The sequence below is a fragment of the Salmo salar genome, chromosome 15 (genome assembly GCF_965601325.2).
Source record: "Salmo salar chromosome 15, fSalSal1, whole genome shotgun sequence".
Lineage (NCBI taxonomy): Eukaryota > Metazoa > Chordata > Actinopteri > Salmoniformes > Salmonidae > Salmo > Salmo salar.
This window is the reverse complement of record NC_138305.1, coordinates 92,143,981-92,167,453: the sequence shown is the minus strand read 5'-3', so window position 1 is coordinate 92,167,453 and position 23,473 is coordinate 92,143,981. Positions and strand designations below refer to the sequence as shown.

The 23,473-nt window shown below is 41.8% G+C and overlaps 1 protein-coding gene and 1 non-coding gene across 2 annotated transcripts; one reads left to right on the top strand and one right to left on the bottom strand.

Annotated features, from left to right (window-relative positions):
- The first annotated feature begins 11,280 nt into the window (after positions 1-11,280).
- On the top strand, positions 11,281-21,513 carry pym1a (partner of Y14 and mago A-like). Its single transcript, XM_014146716.3, has 3 exons — positions 11,281-11,506; positions 13,517-13,610; positions 19,197-21,513. The coding sequence occupies exons 1-3, from the start codon at positions 11,476-11,478 to the stop codon at positions 19,678-19,680; spliced, it is 609 nt and encodes a 202-aa protein (XP_014002191.2). The 5' UTR covers positions 11,281-11,475; the 3' UTR covers positions 19,681-21,513.
- Positions 15,732-15,807, bottom strand: trnaa-ugc (transfer RNA alanine (anticodon UGC)). The gene has a single exon. It is a non-coding gene; the product is annotated as a tRNA-Ala (tRNA).
- Positions 21,514-23,473: the final 1,960 nt, after the last annotated feature.

The following is a 23,473-nucleotide window of genomic DNA, read 5'->3' as shown; positions in this document are numbered from 1 at the left end:
GAGAGAAAACAGCCCTATCTAAAGCCTCGCACATTGAAGTCATGCTGCGTTCAAAACACCTGGGGAATGGGAAATATCGACTTCCGACTTCAGTGCGTTCAAGACAACTGGAAACTCGGGGGGGGGGGGGAAAACTCCGCCTAGGTAAAATCGTTTTGAAAGGTCATCCAAGCCAAGCCGGAATTCCAAGTTGGAAACGCAGGCATCTTTCTAGAGCGCCAACTTTCCGACCTGAAGATCACTGTTGTCATGATTTGACCTTGTCAAACCTCCAGAGTTCCCAGGTGTCTTGAAAGCACCATCAACCCGGGTTAAGCCCTGTTTACATCGTGACATATTTCATTAAACCATACATAATCTTCATGCAATCTTTTTGCGCTACTGGACGGACAGCATAGGGAGGAGATTTTTATAACTAACCCAAGAGCCCACCTCCTGTCATTTCCAACAGGAGCAAATTAATCATAGTGGGCAGAACAAGCAAGGAGGTGTGCAGAGCCAAGCACAAGCTAGCGAGGTCCTATTGGCGCATTATAGCATGTATTAGCATATTGCCGTTAGGGAATACCTACTCTGTGAAATGTGCAATAACTCAATTCGCCCTTTGCACCCCTAGGCAACTACATTTTTACTTTGGCAAACGGTAAAGTCGACAAAACTTAGTCCACTCTTTTTTTGTATGTTTACCCCTTTTTCTCACCAATTTCGTTATATCCAATTGGTAGTCACAGTCTTGTCTCATCGTTGCAACTCCCATACGGACTCAGGAGAGGCGAAGGTCGAGAGTCACGGATCCTCCGAAACATGACTCAACCAAACACTACCTGCCCGCCACAGGATCGCTAGAGTGGGCCAATTGTGCGCCGCCCATGGTTCTCCCTGTCGCGGCCGGCTGCGACAGAGCCTGGACTCAAACCAGGATCTCTAGTGGCACAGCTAGCAACTGAGATGCAGTGTCTTAGACCAACTTAGTCCACTCAGTTCGTAACAAATTTTCGTTCTGGGAAGAGAAAACTGTATTGACATCAAAAGTTTAAATAAATAAGAAAATGTGAATAATGTCGGCACGACAACGCCTTTAACCCCTCAGGAGACTGAAAAGATTTGGCATGGGTCCCCAGATCCTCAAAAAGTTCTACAGCTGCACCAATGAGAGCATCCTGACCGGTTGCATCGCCGCCTAGTATAGCAACTGCTCGGCATCTGACCGTAAGGCGCTACAGAGGGTAGTGCGCATGGCCCAGTACATCACTGAGGCAAAGCTTCCTGTCATCCAGGACTTACAGTTTAAGTCGGAAGTTTACATACACCTTAGCCAAATACATTTAAACTCAGTTTTTCACAATTCCTGACATTTAATCCTAGTAAAAATTCCCTGTCTTAGGTCAGTTAGGATAACCACTTTATTTTAAAAATGTGAAATGTCAGAATAATAGTAGAGAGAATGATTTATTTCAGCTTTAATTTATTTTATCATGTTCCCAGTGGGTCAGAAGTTTACATACACTCAATTTGAATTTGGTAGCATTGCCTTCAAATTGTTTAACTTTGGTCAAACATTTTGGGTAGCCTTCCACAAGCTTCCCACAATAAGTTGGGTGAATTTTGGCCCCTTCCTCCTGACAGAGCTGGTGTAACTGAGTCAGGTTTGTAGGCCTCCTTGCTCGCACACGCTTTGTCAGTTCTGGCCACAAATTTTCTATAGGATTGAGGTCAGGGCTTTGTGATGGCCACTCCAATACCTTGACTTTGTTGTCCTTAAGCCATTTTGCCACAACTTTGTAAGTATGCTTGGGGTCACTGTCCATTTGGAAGACCAATTTGCGACCAAGCTTTAACTTCCTGAACGATGTCTTGAGATGTTGCTTCAATATATCCACATAATTTTCCTGCCTCATGATGTCATCTATTTTGTGAAGTGCACCAGTCCCTCCTGCAGCAAAGCACCCCCACAACATGATGCTGCCACCCCCGTGCTTCACGGTTGGGATGGTGTTCTGCGGCTTGCAAGCGTCCCCCTTTTCCCTCCAAACATAACGATGGTCATTATGGCCAAACAATTATATTTTTGTTCTCCAAAAAGTACGATCATCGTCCCCATGTGCAGCTGAATTGCATACCATAGTCTGGCTTTTTTATGGCGGTTTTGGAGCAGTGGCTTCTTCCTCACTGAGCGACCTTTCTGGTTATGTCGATATAGGACTCGTTTTACTGTGGATATAAATACTTTTCTACCGGTTTCCTCCAGCATCTTCACAAGGTCCTTTGCTGTTGTTCTGGGATTGATTTGCACATTTCGCACCAAAGTACGGTCATCTCCAGGAGAACGCGTCTCCTTCCTGAGCGGTATGACGGCAGCGTGGTCCCATGGTGTTCTTATTTGCGAACAATTGTTTGTACAAATGAACGTGGTACCTTCAGGAATTTGGAAATTGCTCCCAAGGATGAACCAGACTTGTGGAGGTCTCCAATAATTTTGGCTAATTTCTTTTCATTTTCCCATGATGTCAAGCAAAGAGGCACTGAGTTTGAAGGTAGGCCTTGAAATACATCCACAGGTACACCTTCAATTGACTCAAATTATGTAAATTAGCCTATCAGAAGCTTCTAAAGCCATGACATAATTTCTGGGAATTTTCCAAGCTGTTTAAAGGCACAGTCAACTTAGTGCATGTACACTTCTGACCCACTGGAATTGTGATACAGTGGATTGTAAGTGAAATAATCTGTCTGTAAACAATTGTTAGAAAAATTACTTGTCATGCAAAGTAGATGTCCTAACCGACTTGCCAAAACTATAGTTTGTTAACAAGAAATCTGTGGAGTGGTTGAAAAACAAGTTTTAATGACTCCAACCTAAGTGTATGTAAACTTCCGACTTCAACTGTATATAAACTCAGCAAAAAATGAAACGTCCTCTCACTGTCAACTGCGTTTATTGTCAGCAAACTTAACAAGATTCAACAACTGAGACATAAACTGAACAAGTTCCACAGACATGTGACTAACAGAAATTGAATAATGTGTCCCTGAACAAAGGGGGGGGGGGGGGGGGGGTCAAAATCAAAAGTAACAGTCAGTATCTGGTGTGGCCACCAGCTGCATGAAGTACTGCAGTGCATCTCCTCATGGACTGCACCAGATTTGCCAGTTCTTGCTGTGAGATGTTACCCCACTCTTCCACCAAGACACCTGCAAGTTCCCGGACATTTCTGGGGGGGAATGGCCCAAGCCCTCACCCTCAGATTCAACAGGTCCCAGACGTGCTTAATGGGATGGCCCCAGACCATGACGGACCCTCCAACTCCAAAAATCGATCCCACTCTAGAGTACAGGCCTCGGAGTAACGCTCATTCCTTCGACGATAAACGCGAATCCGACCATCACCCCTGGTGAGACAAAACGGCGACTCGTCAGTGAAGAGCACTTTTTGCCAGTCCTGTCTGGTCCAGCGACGGTGGGTTTGTGCCCATAGGTGACGTTGATGCCGGTGAAGTCTGGTGAGGACCTGCCTTACAAGCTCTCAGTCCAGTTTATTGCGGACAGTCTGAGCACTGATGGAGGGATTGTGCGTTCCTGGTGTAACTCGGGCAGTTGTTGTCTCCATCCTGTACCTGTCCCACAGGTGTGATGTTCGGATGTACCGATCCTGTGCAGGTGTTGTTACACGTGGTCTGCCACTGCGAGGACGATCAGCTGTCCCTCCTGTCTCCCTGTAGCGCTGTCGCAGGCGTCTCACAGTATGGATATTGCAATTTATTGCCCTGGCCACATCTGCAGTCCTCATGCCTCCTTGTAGCATGCCTAAGGCACATTAACACAGATGAGCAGGGACCCTGGGCATCTTTCTTTTGGTGTTTTTCAGAGTCAGTAGAAAGGCCTCTTTAGTGTCCTAAGTTTTCATAACTGTGACCTTAATTGCCTACCGTCTGTAAGCTGTTAGTGTCTTAACGACCGTTCCACAGGTGCATGTTCATTAATTGTTTATGGTTCATTGAACAAGCATGGGAAACAGTGTTTAAACCCTTTACAATGAAGATCTGTGAAGTTATTTGGATTTTTACAAATCATCTTTGAAAGACAGGGTCCTGAAAAAGGGACGTTTCTTTTTTTGCTGAGTTTACTAGGCGGTGTCAGAGGAAGGGCCCAAAAATTGTCAAAGGCTCCAGTCACCCAAGTCATAGACTGTTCTCTCTGCTACTGCATGGCAAGTGGTACCGGACCGCCAAGTCTAGGTCCAAAAGGCTCCTGAACAATTTATTAAATGGCCACCCGGACTATTTGCATTGAACCCCCCCCCCCCCCCCCCTCCCGCTTTGTTTTTACACTGCTGCTACTCGCTGTTTATTATCTACAGTGGTTCATCCTTTTAAAGTTGCAGCATACTGCGGCGCAGTTTTCATGGTGCCGCAGAATTCTATGGCACATTATTGACGTGTGAACCACTGGCACCGTTGGTGCTAGTTTGACCACCAGAGGGCATCTTTGAGAAGCATTTGATAGTCTTCAATAGAGACTGTGCTTGAGAATGCAGGCACGCGGGACACCGCGGTTCAATTCCCCAACGGGGAGGAAGGAGTAGGCCGTCCTTGTAAATATGAATTTGTTCTTAACTGATTCCATGTGTGTCATTTCATAGTTGTGATGTTGTCACTATTATTCTACAATGTAGAAAATAGTAAAAATAAAGAAAAACCCTGGAATGAGTAGGTGTGTCTAAACATTTGACTGGTACTTGCTTAATTCATTTGATCAATATTATGGTGTTTCTATTCCAAGAAAAACAAAAAACCTTCTGGGTCCGTTAGGATGGAACCGAAAATATGTCGCTGTACAAAGTGACGGTCAGGAGTACAGTATTGGTCCATCTGTAGCAACACAGCTTGCACTGCTATGCAGTGTCTTGGACCGTTGCGCCACTCAGGCGCTGTATAACGTGACCGGTCAAGAATCGCCTACAGTACAACAGTAAGACCAAAATAATCCTAACAAATTAAAAGAATAAAAACCTTAGTGTAACAGTTTTAGTAAGAAAGACTGAAGTCCAGCACAATTATCAGTTTCTATTTAGGTTTATGTCGCCCATTCATTGTCAGTTAGAGACACAGTAGGACCCAAAGTCATAATCAGTGCTCTAACTCCCCCTTGCGCTGTTCTGGAGCAATGAAGGGGTGACACGGTACCGTACTAAACCACAAACTACCTCTAAATCCGGCAGCATAAAATCGCCAAACTTATAGTGGAGCAACCACTGTATGCATAGTCACTTTACCCCTACCCATGGGTGAAAAGTTGATATTTACTTTGGAGGGGACAATTACATGAACTTTTCTCAAGAGCAATTCCTGAGGGGGACACCAAAAGTAGTGCTGTAACACATAGCCTACGTTGTAATATGTTAAATGTATATTGAGGAACCATAATTACTACTACTGGATAATTGATAGATAGTTAACTGAAGGGTTGTCCCAACTTGTTCAAATGTTTAAATCATTATATACTACTACTACTAATAGTTATAGCAGTGTTCCTTATCAGTCCAGTATGTATGCATGCATGCAGGTATTTGTATTTACAACCAGAAATACCAAGAAAGGCCATTAGGTGGCAATGGTACTATACACTGTGTATGTGTGCAGTATTCGTAAATACAATGAGGATGCTGCGATCTCATCTAAAATAATCTCTATTGAGAACCATCACAAAGTTGATCTCAGTATTTAATTTACCTTTTTATTTAACTTTTTCTGGAACATTTATATAGTCACTAAATATGTGCCACTGGCCTGAGTCTACTACAATAGCTTTACAAGAACAAAAAGCTCAAAATTAAGTACAGTTCTAAAAGCGAAATAACTACTTCAATGAATAACCAAAATAAATCAACCAAAATATCCTTAAAAAATACTTATTGTTCAGTTAGTGTCTCAACTCTTCAAAACAGCAGCTATGGACAAGTATGTCACACAAAGTATGCAATATTAAATAAAATAACGAAATAAATAATTAGTAAGTGTACTGTCATGTACTAAAAACTGAGAACTACTAAACAAAATAACAAATATACACTAGGGGTTCTCAAACAGGGGTCCGTGGACCCCTAGGGGTCCCTGGTGTAATTGCAAGGGGTCCGTGAAATAAAATGTGTAATGAACGTATTCAGTACCACAAGGTTTCCAGTAACTTTACATATAGAGGGGGTGGGGGTCCCTGAGGACCACTCAAAACCTTGCCTGTCTTGCCTCAAAATATGCAGGGGTTCCAGTACCCCAAAAAAGTTGAGAACCACTGCTATACACACTACTGAACTAATGAACAAAAGAACCGAACATATGTTTGCGGGTTTTAATGGATCCAACAAATTGCTGGCAGATATTTTCCCTCGAGACTGTCCAGCCTGTATTTATGTACATTACAGACAACTACGCCGTCAGTCTCTCTTGGCCCATGCTAGCCCGTAACCAAGTCTTCAACCTGCGGAGTGCACTGAAACTCCTCTCAGCCTCACACGAAGACACTGGCACCACAAACAAAATTCTGATCAGCATCCCAACTTGGTCAAACAACCTCCGCACCTCCACTGGAAGCCACCCGAGGACCTCTGCTGCCTCTCCACTGCTGCTACAGGGGTATTTGTTGCGAAAGAGAGGCAACTGCACTGAAAGAGAATCTATCTTGAGACTCATCCAACTCCCCCGTGAGAAGCGCTCTTTCCAACTTTTGCAGGGCATTTAGACTGTCCTGGTGAAAACGGTCACCAAACAACCTCCACAAAAATAATTATTTACTATAGTGATCCACTGCTTTGCCAGCAAATCATGTGTCTCAATGGAGTCAATCAATGTTGTTGCTTTCTCATACAGTGCAAGGTAGCTTTTGTAATTTCTCTTGCCCCTAAGATAAGACCGCACACACTCGACTGCAGCCTGCATACCAGAGACAGTGTGAGTTTCTTTCTGCAGTGAAATGTTTATGCAATCAAGCTCTCCAAGAACATTATAGGCAAGTGTGAAGTGCTCAAATAAGCCACTGGCAGTTGAAGCTGTCTTGGATGCAGTTTTTGTCTTCCTCTCTAGGCTGCTTAGTACCCGCTCATACTGCCCTTGCACAGCTCTAATAGCAGTATTCGGCACAGTCCACCTTGTTGGACATAGGGGTTTCAGGGCGGTCAGATGTGCATCTTCGGACGTGGCAATTGATTCAAACATGCTCTTAAACTTTCCTGACTGTGACATCGACTGATGTAAAAAGGGCTTTATAAATACATTTGATAGAGGACACCTAACCGATGGACCTAAGAAAGGGAATCCCGGATCAGTGGGGAGGCTGAGCAGCCAGCCTGTGTAATCAGATTTACACAGTGTGCTCCACAATGCACATAGAGGGCTAATGGCTGCTGCCTCCTCACAATTGCCTGTGCACCAGTGTATTTTCCTGCCATGTTTGAGACACCATCATAACTCTGCCCACGTAAGCCAGACATAGGCAAATTGGGCCTCAACAACACATCAGTTGCCACTTTCACAAATCCCTCGCATGTTGTCTCCAACACCCTGTATAGTCCAATAAACTCATCGTGAGGGACAAGGTCATGGTAGACATAACGCAGGCAGACACTCTCCTGCTCAGCACCAGAGACATCTTGAGTAACATCAACAATTACTGAAAATTGTACAATCGGAAGAGACCTAATCTCAGCTGCAATGCCTGTGTACATTGTGGTATGCTCTGTTAACCACTTCTGTAAAATGGGATCATCCTCTTCTGCCCTAAGTTTCAAAAGCTGGTATAAATTCCCACTGTCATCCGTGTGGCCTCTAAAGGCTTGTCCCTGTCTTACTACATGCCGCACCGAACTAACAATTTTCATCAAGCAATGCCTTGCGTCCTCCTGCTGTTTACCCGACGCACTGGATAACTGGGCACTGATTGGATTTAGCTGGTGTGCTGTTACAGTTACAAAGTGGCGGTGGGTTTGGCAGTTTTGATGTGCTGCGAATTTTACAATGGCTTTTCTCCAGTTCCTAAATCCTGCACTAATAAAGGCAGCATCCGCCCTTTGGCCAAAAGATGGCTTGCTTGAAAACCCTTGGCTACAGTGAGCCATGTAGCCAGGGGAAATCGCGAAAACATTTCTCTTAAAACATCAACACACTGTTGGCAAGCGTTTGCGGTACTATAAATTGTGGGTGTGGCTGATATGGTTTTGTGCTGTCACTGAGGTAACTGGACAATGCTGTGCCACTGTCCCATATAGTGGTGCTGCTGGCAACAAGGTTGATACCTGGTCCTGACGTGGCTGTGACACTGTCATCTGAAGTCTCTCACTGGCTCTTTTCCTTTCACCACCCTCACTTACTTAGTCTGTCTCCTGGAAAATAAATAAGGTCTTTGCCATACTCCTAACTACCGGTACCCAAAACTACACAATTAATCACAACATCAATACCATTGCCTTAAACAAATATTGGTTCAGTCACCAGTTTAAGTTGAGAGTGGGGGTATCTATGGCATTTTCCACTTATGTCCCTATTTTACAAGTTTAAAAAAAGAGAGAACCTTTCATAATGTTGCCAAACAAAGACTCAACAAACTTCCCTGAGACTCCCTGTCTCTGCCAGTCTGTCCCTCACTGTCTGTCCCCAGCTCTGCTGTGTGTGCCATCTGTTGCCTGCTCTGCCTACTGACATCATTATGAAACATTTCCATTAGGATTTCACCTCTTTCTTATTAACATTTTATCAACTAGTCTTAGGCTACTAGGGTTCTTACTTTGCGTTTTGGTGTACTGAAAAATGCTCTGATATCCGTCTTTTTTCTACCTGGCTGGCCACACGCGCACACACACAGTGTGCAGTTATTTACAGTAGAAGATGGGCTTCGATCTACCAGGTTGCTAGCTAGTCAGCTAGCAAATGTGAAACTGATTGCAGTGTCAATGGTTGACAGCTGTATGATTCACCATTTAAACAATGTAAGCCGCAACCTTTTGTAATTTTATATAGTTTGTTTTATATTGGCTGGCTTCCCACAATAGCTGAATTTGCAAAGTTTCTGTGGTGTTTTCTATAATCTTTGCTATCGTCAGTTTACTCCAAGATAGCCACACAGGTGCGTCAAAGTCCCCTAGCGACAATTTAGCTTTTGCAACGAGAGCATTAAATATATTTAAGACAATGGTAGAAGAGAATGTAGTTATGTTCAGTTTGGAGTTCAGTTTATCGCTAACATTATCACAGGGACTTCGAAGCACTACAGCTGCATGCTGATCTTGGAATAAACTGACGATAGCAAAGATTCCATCTTTGACGACGCCACATAAATGGAATAGGTGCTAGCTAGCTTATGTTTGCTGCATCGGTTTGCTCGCTAACTCTGCAAATTCAGCTATTGTGTGTATGAACCCTGCCAACATAAAACAAAATCGCTATGGTGCGATTGACTGGATTAACCTCACGTGCATTAAGTGCCTTTCAGACGGTAGACACGAACACCCTTGTCACCTTGCCAGCTAAGGAACACTACATTGCATTGCTAGTTTCTCTCTGACTCGAATTCAAACAGCTGCAAACACTGGTTGATGTTACTGTAGCTAGCTAGCAAAAGTCAGCTAACCGCTAGCTAACAAAGAGTTACCTGTAATTCAATGCAAGACTGGTGACGGCAAAGGCAAAGGGTGGGGGTCGCTATCTTTTGAAACTTAAAAACGCGCGATTAAGTGTCTATAAAATCAGCACAAGTGCTTTCATTGAATATTATTAATAATTGTGAAATTACATAGTTATGGTTACAGTGATATATTGGGGGGGACCAATCATATTTTTCTCTATATGGGGGCGGAGGGGGGATCCCCCTGGGATTTCCGCATATGCCCCTACCTACATTGACTAAACTGTAACCTGCACATTGATTCGGTACCGGTACCCCTGTATAGCCTCATTATTGTTATTTTATGGTGTTACTTTTTACATGCTTTACTTTTGTTTATTTAGTAAATATTTTCTTAAAACTGCATTGTTGGTTAAGGGCTTATAAGTGAACATTTCACGATAAGGTTAGGGTTAAGGTTGTATTCGGAGCATGTAACAAATAAAATTTGATTTGATATCGGTCTCATTGTTCCATCTGTGGCAGAGTGCTTATGGTCATGGCTAGAAGTGATCCAGCATGTCAAATTAACGTCAACAATATATTGTTTTAGCTAACCATAACCTAATTATCCTAACGTGTTACGAAAAGTCAAATCTGACGTTAATTTGACAAAAGTTGGATCCCGTCTAGCCATGACCAGTGCTTATGAATAATGAGGCTGGCCGCGGGTTTCCACTAGTTACCACAGACCAGCCCACAGTCAACATTGGCAAGATCGTAAAAATTCATGAAAACCAACATTTACTTTTTGGTCTTCATTTAATGTTAGCAGTGTGGTTATATTATATCTATAAAGCATGTTTAACGGTAATGTTTTGAAGTAAAACTATATATTTATTTGATTGTGTATACTTAGCCTTAAGCGCTATGGCAGCCTGCTAAGCTTTTTTTAGCTATATTTACTTAACGTTACCTAGCTAGTTTTGCAAACGTCAACTTAGTTAGCGTCTAGCCAGTGTATGCGATAGAAAAATGGCCGTAACAACGAAGACTGACGATTACATTTTGTTTTACCGGAGAATTACTTTTGATGCAACCGTAACAAATGTGTTTTTCTAGCTAGCTCCTTGTTCTATCTTTGCCCATAATGTACAGCAACTGCCATTACTGCAGTAGCGGGAAACAGTAATTTTCAGAAGGTCCTGCTGTTTGACCCCGCGCAAGAGAAAGAAAAGCCCATTGGACAAATTCAGGTAGGTCCCTCCCCGTTTTGTTCAGTTTCCTTCCGTTTAGTTCTTAAACAGTACGTGTGTTCCGTTGTGAGACTTGAATACACCGATGGTTCAGCCACTTGGTAGGTCGCTATCGTTAATCAAATGAAGCAAAATTATGTAGTGCAGTCTGTAAAGTATAAACTCACCATAGTCATGTCGGTGAAGAAGTTTGAATGAGGTCCCAGGCGAGGATTCTCGGGTGAACGTGTACGCGTATCGGACGGTCAACTTTGACGTATAGCACCACCCACCTAGTGAATGTGGGCTGAATCATTTTGCATGGCCTGGTGCCCCGGATGAGCAGAGTCTGGTATTTAGAACATTCCATTGGTCCTTAAGCGAAATCTCCGAACACCTCGGGCACTGGGCCATGTGGCTCAGTTGGTAGAGCATGGTGTTTGCAACGCCAGGGTTGTAGGTTCGATTCCCACGGGGGACCAGTACGGGGGAAAATGTATGCATCACTCACTACTGTAAGTCGCTATGGATAAGAGCGTCTGCTAAATGACTAAAATTGTAAAATGAAATGTACAAAATGCAAAACGAACTATCAGTAAGGATGACGTCACTTCCTGTCATTCCTGCCAACGGAAGTAATTAATTGAGGAAAATGGCAACCCCGTATGTTGAAGATCAATCTGGTAAGGCTGGTTCAAGTCAGACATCCAGTTAAATAGTGGTGAAGTTTGAGAATGAACACACAGTTTAGCATGAATAACCCCCCAGAAAATAACCCCACGACGTTCGTTTTGTGGAGTAAACTAATTGTTCCAGCGCGACGTATTCTGCGCTGGCTAACCAGTTACTAGCTAAAACACGGCACACTACACTAGCGCTAGTTATCTAGCTTATTAGCTAATGTACTAGCTAATATTTCTACTAGTTCGATGTGACACCTGATTATTTTGGCTAGCCAAGCTAGGGGCAAAATGTGTTTGTTAAATAACTAATTAGTAGTACCAGCAGCAAGTGGCTAATTTAAAATACATTAGCTAGCAAAGACGCTAGGTAGCTAGTTTACGCTTATAAATTATGGGTAATTCCATGGTAACAGAGTGATGCCGAAACTCATATTTTTCTTTAAAATGTATGTCAAACAAACCAATGGTTGCCAATTTAATGAAATCACATCTATGCACAAGGACTACTTTGAAAAATGTCCCCTTTTTTACAAAAACACCTTTAACGTTACTTGAAGAACCGTGCAGATGCTAAGTTTGTTAACAGTATGAAGGCACAAACCGTACAAACCGTTATTCTTATCAAACTTTTGATATGCACTGTTCAAGTAAATGTGTTTTGGTAAAATCTATGGTGGAAATGTTTAAAAGTAGGCCTTGTGCATAGAGTTGTATGGTTTGTTTAACTTTGGTTTTTGATAGAAGTATTCCTTGTGCATAGACCTCTTAAATCGGCCCCTTTTTTATTTATTTTTTGCCTAAAATTACATACCCAAATCAAACTGCCTGTAGCTCAGGCCCTGAAGCAAGGGTATGCATATTCTTGGTACCATTTGAAAGGAAACACTGACGTTTTTAAAATGTGAAAGGAATGTAGGAGAATATAACACATTAGATCTGGTAAAAGATAATACAAAGAAAAAAACAACTTTTTTTGTATTTTTTTGTACCATTTTTGAAATGCAAGAGAAAGGAAATATTGTATTATTCCAGTCCAGGTGCAATTTAGATTTTGGTCACTAGATGGCAGCAGTGTATGTGCAAAGTTTCGGACTGTTTCAATGAACCATTGCATTTCTGTTCAAAATTCTGTATCAAGACTGCCCAAATGTGCCTAATTTGTTTATTTATAACTTTAAATGTTCAAAATGGTGTACTCTCCTCAAACAATGGCATGGTATTATTTCACTGTAATAGCTACTGTAAATTGGACAGTGCCGTTAGATTAACAAGAATTTAAGCTTTCTGCCAATATCAGACATGTCTATGTCCTGGGAAATGTTCCTGTTACTTACAACTTCATGCTAATTGCATTAGCCTACGTTAGCTCAACCGTTCCGCAGTGGACCCACCAATCCTGAAGACGTTTTAAACAAACCATACAACATTGCAGTCATTGTATTATTGTTTGGGTGAAAAGATCTGTCTCAGCATCACTCTGTTACTGTGGAATTGCCCCCTATTAACATACAGTAGCTAGATAGCTTGACAAATGTACACCGGCTAGCTAGCTAACGTTAGCTATTTAATAACGACTATAAAACATACATTTCTATTAAATTGTTCTCGGTACTGTTCATGCTACTGCCGATGCAAATCGAGAGCTTTGGACTATAAGGTTCTATCTGCAAAAAGATAATTGAGATAATTGGCTTCAAAGTTCTGGACCCTCATTGGTTTGAATGGTGTCAGTTATCAGTGAACTTAACAACGTGAATTGGGGTATTTAGACTACTATATAGGTAGAGAACATTGAACAGAACAAGGCTATGTCATTAACAAAATTTTGACAAATGCAGAATGAACCTTATAGTCTCTAACTCTCAAAATGCACTGTAGTATAGTGAGCAGTGTATTGTTGTAACAAACACACAGAGCAATGTTTTAGCGGAACAAAACATTGGTTCAAGATAAATGCATTGTTTTCAGTGAATTTATAATATTTGCTCATGTTTGCTCCTCCTGTTATAGGGAAATACATTGCTGCTACACAGCGACCTGATGGAACCTGGAGGAAGCCTCGTAGAGTGAAGGATGGTTATACCCCTCAGGAAGAGGTCCCTGTGTAAGTAATGCTTCCTAACAAAGTTAAAGTACCAGTCAAAAGTCTGGACACGCCTACTCATTCAAGGTTTCTTCTTTATTTTTACTATTTTCTACATTGTAGAATAATAGTGAAGACATAAAAACTATGAAATAACACATGGAATCATATAGTAACCAAAAAAGTGTTAAAACAAAACAAAAAAAATGTATATTTGAAATTCTTCAAAGTAGCCACCCTTTGCCTTGATGACAACTGTCGTGACGTGACTTTCAGTAATGTGATAACTGTTATTTATCGAATAAACTAACTGTGTTTAATTGTCACCCGATTTAAATGAATTATGTAACAATTAACTCATTAGGAATTTGGGGCACCACAGGAAAAGTTGTTTAACGAGTTACCATCTCCCGGATTAAACTCTAAAGATATATACAGTTGAAGTCGGAAGTTTACATACACTTAGGTTGGAGGCATTAAAACTCGTATTTCAACCACTGCACAAATTTCTTGTTAACAAACTATAGTTTTGGCAAGTCGGTTAGGACATCTACTTTGTGCATGACGCAAGTAATTTTTCAACAATTGTTTACAGACAGATTATTTCACTTATTATTCACTGTATCACAATTCCAGTGGGTCAGACGTTTACATACACTAAGTTGACTGTGCCTTTAAACAGCTTGGAAAATTCCAGAAAATGATGTCATGGCTTTAGAAGCTTCTGATTGACTAAAATGATGTCAATTAGCCTATTGGGGGTGTACCTGTGGATGTATTTCAAGGCCTACCTTCAAACTCAGTGCCTCTTTGCTTGACATCATGGGAAAATCTAAAGAAATCAGCCAAGACCTCTGAAAAAAATTGTAGACCTCCACAAGTCTGGTTCATCCTTGGGAGCAATTTCCAAATGCCTGAAGGTATCACGTTCATCTGTACAAACAATCGTACGCAAGTATAAACACCATGGGACCACGTAGCCATCATACCACTCAGGAAGGAGACGCGTTCTGTCTCCTAGAGATGAACGTACTTTGGTGTGAAAAGTGCAAATCAATCCCAGATCAACAGCAAAGGACCATGTGAAGATGCTGGAGGAAATGGGTACAAAAGTATCTATACTTTTTGGAGAAATTTCCTCTGTTCTGATGAAACAAAAATAGAACTGTTTGGCCATAATGTAAAGAACACCATCCCAACCGTGAAGCACGGGGGTGGCAGCATCATGTTGTGGGGGTGCTTTGCTGCAGGAGGGACTGGTGCTCTTCACAAAATAAATGGCATCATGATGTTGGAAAATTATGTGGATATATTGAAGCAACATCTCAAGACATCAGTCAAGAAGTTAAAGCTTGGTCGCAAATGGGTCTTCCAAATGGACAATGACCCCAAGCATAGTTCCAAAGTTGTGGCAAAATGGCTTAAGGACAACAAAGTCAAGGTATTGGAGTGGCCATCACAACGCCCTGACCTCAATCCTATAGAACATTTGTGGGCAGAACTGAAAAAGCATGTGCAAGCAAGGAGGTCTACAAACTTGACTCAGTTACACCAGCTCTGTCAGGAGGAATGGGCCAAATTTCACCCAACTTATTGTGGGAAGCTTGTGGAAGGCTACCCGAAACGTTTGACCCAAGTGAAACAATTTAAAAAGGCAGTGCTACCAAATACTAATTGAGTGCATGTAAACTTCTGACCCACTGGGAATGTGATGAAAGAAATAAAAGCTGAAATAAATCATTCTCTCTACTATTATACTGACATTTCACATTCTTAAAATAAAGTGGTGATCCTAACTGACCTAAGACAGGGAATTTTTACTAGGATTAAATGTCAGGAATTGTGAAAAACTGAGTTTAAATGTATTTGGCAAAGGTGTATGTAAACGTCCGACTTCAACTGTAGATAACTATTACATCAATAAGTCACTTATTAATCATTATCTCATATCAGTCTCGTTCTGAACGTCGCAGACCTCTTGAATCCAAGCCTTTCTCATTTTTCAGTTCTACACAAATTGATGTAATTATTTATTTACTAACTAACTAAATAATAACATTTTAGTCATTTAGCAGACGCTCTTATCCAGAGCGACTTACAGTAGTGAATGCATACATTTCATACATTTTTTCCCCCCCGTACTGGTCCCCCGTGGGAATCGAACCCACAACCCTGGCGTTGCAAACACCATGCTCTACCAACTGAGCCACACGGGACCACATAGACTGAATACACAACACCGAATACACATAGACTTACATCAGACAAATGTCCCTAGTGGACTGACAAGATATGACGGCTTGTTACACATATGGAGAGGGAGGGGTAGATAAAGAGAGGGAGAGTCAAACTTATCGTACATTTAGGAACTACCCTCAAAGTAATGATTATGCTTTGCTCATGAACTGCCGCCCGTTTGGGTAATAAATGCAATGTAATTACGTGTCTTTGTTCGTCTCTCTGTTGGAACCAACCAATCCTTCTATGAGGAAGGGGCTGGATGGGTGTAAGGCTCTGGTTGTCCACCAGAGGTCACAATCTGCTTAGTAGTTCTGGCTTGTAGTGGTTGTTTTAGATGCACCAATGATTGCCTGAGATGGGGTGTAATCCTTCCTTTCTCGGGTAGATAGTCAAGTTCTAGATCCCTTTACATGTACAGCTGCAGACTGTCAAATGTTCTGGTCTAGTCTTTATCTTCACTTGTTTCAGAGTTTCTAACCATTTCAACGTGTGGCCAACTCTCCACGCTTTTCTGGTCTTCCTTCTTAAGTTACAGTATTTGTTTCATACTGTTTTTAATAACATCACAAAATAATAAGCAATATGACAGGATTAATATTCTTTAGATCCCCACGGACCATTCTTAACATTACTATCTAATAAATATTGTTCCAAAGTTCACACTTTGGGTGTTATATTTTTGGGTGGCAAAATGTCTCTGTAACAAAGGAATTCCTTTCCCAATACTGAGGAGCAAAGGGAGAGATTCCCCTCCTGCCTAATTTACGACCGAGTGATAAGATGTCAAAACCGGCACCCCCTCTTCTGTGGGTAAGAGGGTCTGGTTGTGGTCAGCTATTTACCAAGCTGATCTGAGGCCTTTGATCCTCGACCAGGAGAGTCATGACACAGCTTTGCACACTCTTGGGATTCTCTCAACCAGCTTCACCTGGAATGCTTTTCCAACAGTCTTGAAGGAGTTCCCACATATGCTGAGCACTTGTTGGCTACTTTTCCTTTACTCTGCAGTCCAACTCATCCCAAACCATCTCAATTGGGTTGAGGTCAGGTGATTGTGGAGGCCAGGTCATCTGATGCAGCAAACCAGATGGGATGGCATATCGCTGCAGAATGCTGTGGTAGCCATGCTGGTTAAGTGTGCCTTGAATTCTAAATAAATCACTGATAATGTCACCAGCAAAGCACCATCACACCACCTCCTCACTTAACGGAGGGAACCACACATCCGTTCATCTACTCTGCGTCTCACAAAGCCACAGCAGTTGGAACCAAAAATCTCAAATTAGGTCTCATCATACCAAAGGACAGATTTCCACCAGTCTAATGTCCATTGCTCGTGTTTTTTGGCCCAAGCAAGTATCTTCTTCTTATTGGTGTTCTTTAGTAGTGGTTTCTTTGCAGCAATTCAACCATGAAGGCCTGATTCACGCAGTCTCTCCTGAACAGTTGATGTGGAGATGTCTGTTGCTTGAACTTTGTGAAGCATTTACATGGGCTGCAATTTCTGAGGCTGGTAACTCTAATGAACTTATTCTCTGCAGCAGCAAAGGGAAGCACAGCCGTGAGCTGCCTAGTGACACGAGCCTACCAAACGAGCTACATCACTTCTATGCTCGCTTCAAGGCAAGCAACACTGAGGCATGCATGAGAGTATCAGCTCTTCCGGACGACTGTGTGATCGCGCTCTCCGTAGCCGACGTGAGTAAGACCTTTTAAACAGGTCAACATTCACAAGGCTGCGGGGCCATGAATGGCTTTGAAAGGCTGGTAATGGCTCACATCAACACCATTGTCCCAGAAACCCTAGACCCACTCCAATTTGCATAACGCCCAAACAGATCCACAGATTATGCAATCTCTATTGCACTCCACACTGCCCTTTCCCACCTGGACAAAAAGAACACCTACGTGAGAATGCTATTCATTGACTACAGTTCAGCGTTCAACACCATAGTACCCTCAAAGCTCATCACTAAGCTAAAGATCCTGGTACTAAACACCTCCCTCTACAACTGGATCCTGGACTTCCTGACGGGCCGCCCCCAGGTGGTGAGGGTAGGTAGCAACACGTCTGCCACGCTGATCCTCAACACAGGGGCCCCTCATGGGTGCGTGCTCAGTCCACTCCTGTACTCCCTGTTCACCCACGACTGCATGGCCAGGCACGACTCCAACACCATCATTAAGTTTGCAGACAACACAACCGTGGTAAGCCTGATCACCGACAACGACGAGATAGCCTATAGGGAGAAGTTCAGAGACCTGGCTGGGTGGTGCCAGAATAACAACCTCTCCCTCAAAGTAACCAAGACTAAGGAGATGATTGTGGACTACAGGAAAAGGAGGACCGAGCACGCCCCCATTCTCATCGACGGGGCTGTAGTGGAGCAGGTTGAGAGCTTCAAGTTCCTTGGTGTCCACATCACCAACAAACTAAAATGGTCCAAACACACCAAGACAGTCGTGAAGAGGGCACGACAAAGCCTATTCCCCCTCAGGAAACTAAAAAGATTTGGCATGTGTCCTCAGATCCTCAAAAGGTTCTGTTCTCTCTACTACCGCATGGCAAGCGGTACCAGAGTGCCAAGTCTAGGACTAATAGGCTTCTAAATAGTTTTTACCCCCAAGCCATAAGACTCCTGAGCAGGTAATCAAATGGCTACCCGGACTATTTGCATTGGGTGCCCCCCAACCCCTCTTTTACACTGCTGCTACTCTCTGTTTATCATATATGCATAGTCACTTTAACCATATCTACATGTACGTACTACCTCAATCAGCCCGACTAACCAGTGCCTGTATATAGCCTCGCTACTGTTATTTTTCACTGTCTTTTTTTACTGTTGTTTTTATTTCTTTACTTACCTATTGTTCACCTAATACCTTTTTTGCACTGTTGGTTAGGTAAGTAAGCATTTCACTGAACAACACCTGTTGTATTCGGCCCATGTGACAAATAAGCTTTGATTTGAAATTCCACAAATTAACTTTTAGCAAGGCACACCTGTTAATTGCAATGCATTCCAGGTGACTACCTCATGAAGCTGGTTGAGAGAATGCCAAGAGTGTGCAAAGCTGTCATCAAGGCAATGGGTGGCTACTTTGAAGAATCTCAAATGTAAAATATATTTTGATTTGTTTAACACTTTTTTGGTTACTACATGATTCCGTATGTGTTATTTCATAGTTTTGATGTCTTCACTGTTATTCTGCAATGTAGAAAATAGTACAAATAAAGAAAAACCCTTGAATGAGTAGGTGTGTCCAAACTTTTGACTGGTTCTGTACCTCTGTCAAGTCAACCTTTTAATATGGATTTTGTTAGAAGTCTCTGCTGTAGATTGGTTATTTCCTCTTTGCTTTCAGCTACGAGAATAAATTTGTGAAGTTCTTCAAGGGCAAGCCCGATCTTCCACCAGGTATGAGCCCCGGCAATGCGGCCCAGGCAAGGCAGCAGCAGGGGATCCCCGGCATTGCAGAGAATGAGATAGCTGGGCTCTCCAAGACAGCCAAGCGAAACATGAAACGCAAGGAAAAGCGCAAGCAGCAAGGCCCAGATAGCAATGTGGAATTACTAACAAATGCTGTTGAGACTATGACGTTTGCAGAGGACGGTGACAATGTGACGCCTGCATCTAACCCAGCTGGAGCTACTTATGACCCTTCATCTGCAATAGCAGAAAAGGCCAAGAAGATCAAGAACATAAAAAAGAAGCTGAGGCAGGTTGAGGAGCTGCAGCAGAAACTGGACTCTGGGGAAATCAAGCAAGCTACAAAAGAGCAGCAGGAGAAGCTTGGAAGGGCCAAGGCCTTACAGGGCGAGTTACTGCAGCTTGAGGAGGATTCATGAGATTGAAAATGTTGTAAAAAGGGCAGCAGACCATTTGTGGAAGTTAGACTGTTCAAAAATACAAACACCCAGTTCTAAAAGAAATTGACATTTACAGCTGTGTTGATGAGCTTCCCTTGAACATTTTCTGGATATTTGTTGTTATCAGACAGCCAATGAACATGAACTTTGGCTTTTGGAATGCCAAGTGTACATAAACCCAACACTTCACGTGTTATGCTGTTGACAATAAGTGATCATGCTTTTCCCACAATTTGTCTAAAACCAATTACCGAACAACAATGAGCCAGCCAGGTTTTTTGTCTTCATAAAACAGTTGAACTGATTCGCTATGCTTGGCTATGAACTTTTTGGCCATTCAATTATAGTTGTAATAGCATTTATTTGTGTACTTAGTATGTTTGTGCATTTCGTATCTTCGTTTTTTTTTTATCTTTATCTGTCAAGAACAGCATAACATTTTATATATTAGTTAGTTGCATTAAAGATGCAAAAATCCCCTATTGAAAAGAATACCTGTTTGTTGACCCATCTCTGTGTACTGAAATGATACAAATTTTCCCAATGATTGGATGACTTCAAATACAGTTTGAATTTGTTTACATAATGAAGAGGTTCATGGTTTACAACATTGTAAACAACTAATAATGTAAATCCCCGTGATTGCAGGGGATAGAGAGGATTGTGCTGTTTTTTAATCTGATTTCGGCAATCAGATAGGATTAAATGTTAGAATGTGATTCTGGTCCTCCATGTAGGGTTTTGGTTATCCAATCTGACCTTTTAATCAAGATTAAATGTCGTTTTTCAAAGGCGATTAGGATAGTTTTGATGTAAAAAATCTGGATTATCTTGACCTCACTGGAAGGGTGGTTTTAGAAAGGTGAATGGCACTACAACCAAGCCATTTTAATGTAAACTGAACAAAAAATATAAATGCAACATGTAAAGTGCTGGTCCCATGTTTCTTGAGCTGAAATAAAACATCTCAGAAGTTTTCCATATGCACAAAAAGCTAATTTCGCTCTAATTTTGTGTACACATTTGTTTACATCCCTGTTAGTGAGCGTTTTGTCTTCTGTCAAGATAATCCATCCACCTGACAGATGTGGCATATCAAGAAGCTGATTAAACAGCATGACCATTACGCAGGTCCACCTTGTGCTGGGGACAATGACAGGCCACTAAAATGTGCAGTTTTGTCACACAACACAATGCCGGAGATGTCTGAAGTTTTGAGGGAGCGTGCAATTGGCATGGTGACTGCATGGAATGTCCACCAGAGCTGTTGCCTGAGAATTGAATGTTGATTTCTCGACCAATGTTGTTTTAGAGAATTTGGCAGTATGTCCAACCAGCCTCACAACCGCAGAACACGTGTAACCACGTCAGCCCAGGACCTCCACATCCGGCTTCTTCACCTGCGGGATCATCAGAGGGGGTGCTGAGGAGTATTTCTGTCGGTAATAAAGCCCTTTTCTGGGGAAAAACTCATTCTGATTGGCTGGGCCTTGCTCCCCAGTGGGTGGGCCTGGCTCCCAAGCTGATGGGCCTATGCCCACCCATAGATGTGCCCCTGCCCAGTCATGTGAAATCCATAGATTAGGGCCTAATTAAATTATTTAAATTGACTGATTTCCTTATATGAACTGTAACTCAACAAAATCTTTGAAATTGTTGCGTTTATATTTTTGTTCAATATAACTAAAGTGACAAGGTTTAAAAAGCTATTTTGCATCTGAAAACCAAAGGTAATGTTAAATTGGTTGCAGTAAAGTTATGTGGTCAGTTGTTATATTGAGAAGTGTCAAATAAATGCATGTACTTATGTGATATGCAGACAATTTTTAATCTAGGTACCTTTTATTAATGTAGTTTACTCCGGTTGGGATAAATGTGGAAGACACATTTCAGTTGAATGCATTCAGTAGCTGACTAGCTATCCCACTTTCCCTTACTCATATCTGTTTCAGTATGACAGTGTTGAAGTAGTACCATAGCCTGTCCAGTATATGGCAAGGTGTAGGCCTGAAATGCCGGATTCTGTGATCTTGATATTGTGTTATCTGAATCAGAATGATCCTATCTGGTTATTTGCTGAAAAGCCGTCTCAAAAACAACTAGATCAATCTGATCATTAATTGCAAAAAAGAGGATTACAGAATCCAGATAATTCTGAACCAGATTAAACGATTTGAAAAACTGGGCCCTGGTGACATCAAGAGGCAAAAATGTGACATTGACGTGTTAAATTCATGGATCTTATATATAAGCATACTAATTAACGGTTGTCTCAGAACGGAAATGTGGTTAGTTGTTTTTCTCTCATAGGACAGTTGTAAAACTTCACTGGAGGATGAGGTTTTTATCTCACAGACTACATTATATTTATCTAGAGAAATGTAGAAAGAAACACAAATCTTGATTGAGCAACTTCAGTGATACATTTAGTAAATCCTTCACTGTCTTTCCCTAGTAGTGAATCACTGTTTCATTGTTCATTAATTATGCGATATAAGATGCATTGAATACACCATCTGTATTGTAACCCTGCCTGTCATTTAAACTGACCAAAAATAGACCTTTAAAAGTTATTGTTAGTTATATTGACTTAATTATTTTGTGTTCCTCTGACGTGATCTAGGGTATTTAGAGGCAATTTAATTATTTGAAAGGGGATAGCTTTTGGGATAGTTGTAAGTGGGCTGTGTACTTTATGAGTTGCTGTCGGTGTCTAGAGTATTTATTTGCTCTAAACTAATCCCAGAATGCATTCCTCTAATGATTTATTATGTGGTTGGAAACAGGTCCCAGTGGGCAGACAATGGTATAAAACTATGTGAAACCATAAACTACAGAGTTCCATAGAACATTATGAGACTGGGACCAACAGAATGAAAATTATAAACTAGGCTTGGAAGACTCCTCTAAATGGATAAAATGTACCTGAAATATTGGATCTTATTTTATTGGATATAGTTCTTAGTTTATTTTCATCACACGGTATCTCGCTGAAGAAATAAGAAATAGAAAAATAGATACAGTACTTGAAAACATCAATATCTTAAAACAGATTATTAGATGGAGTACAGTCGTGGCCAAAAGTTTTGAGAATGACACAAATATTAATTTTCACAAAGTTTGCTGCTTCAGTGTCTTTAGATATTTTTGTCAGATGTTACTATGGAATACTGAAGTATAATTACAAGCATTTCATAAGTGTCAAAGGCTTTTATTGACAATTACATGAAGTTGATGCAACGAGTCAATATTTGCAGTGTTGACCCTTCTTTTTCATGACCTCTGCAATCCATCCTGGCATGCTGTCAATTAACTTCTGGGCCACATCCTGACTGATGGCAGCCCATTCTTGCATACTCAATGCTTGGAGTTTGTCAGAATTTGTGGGTTTTTGTTTGTCCACCCACCTCTTGAGGACTGTCCACAAGTTCTCAATGGGATTAAGGTCTGGGGAGTTTCCTGGCCATGGACCCAAAATATCGATGTTTTGTTCCCCGAGCCACTTAGTTATCACGTTTGCCTTATGGCAAGGTGCTCCATCATGCTGGAAAAGGCATTGTTTGTCACCAAACTGTTCCTGGATGGTTGGGAGAAGTTGCTCTCGGAGGATGTGTTGGTACCATTCTTTATTCATGGCTGTGTTCTTAGCCAAAATTGTGAGTGAGCCCACTCCCTTGGCTGAGAAGCAACCCTACACATGAATGGTCTCAGGATGCTTTACTGTTGGCATGACACAGGACTGATGGTAGCGCTCACCGTGTCTTCTCCGGAC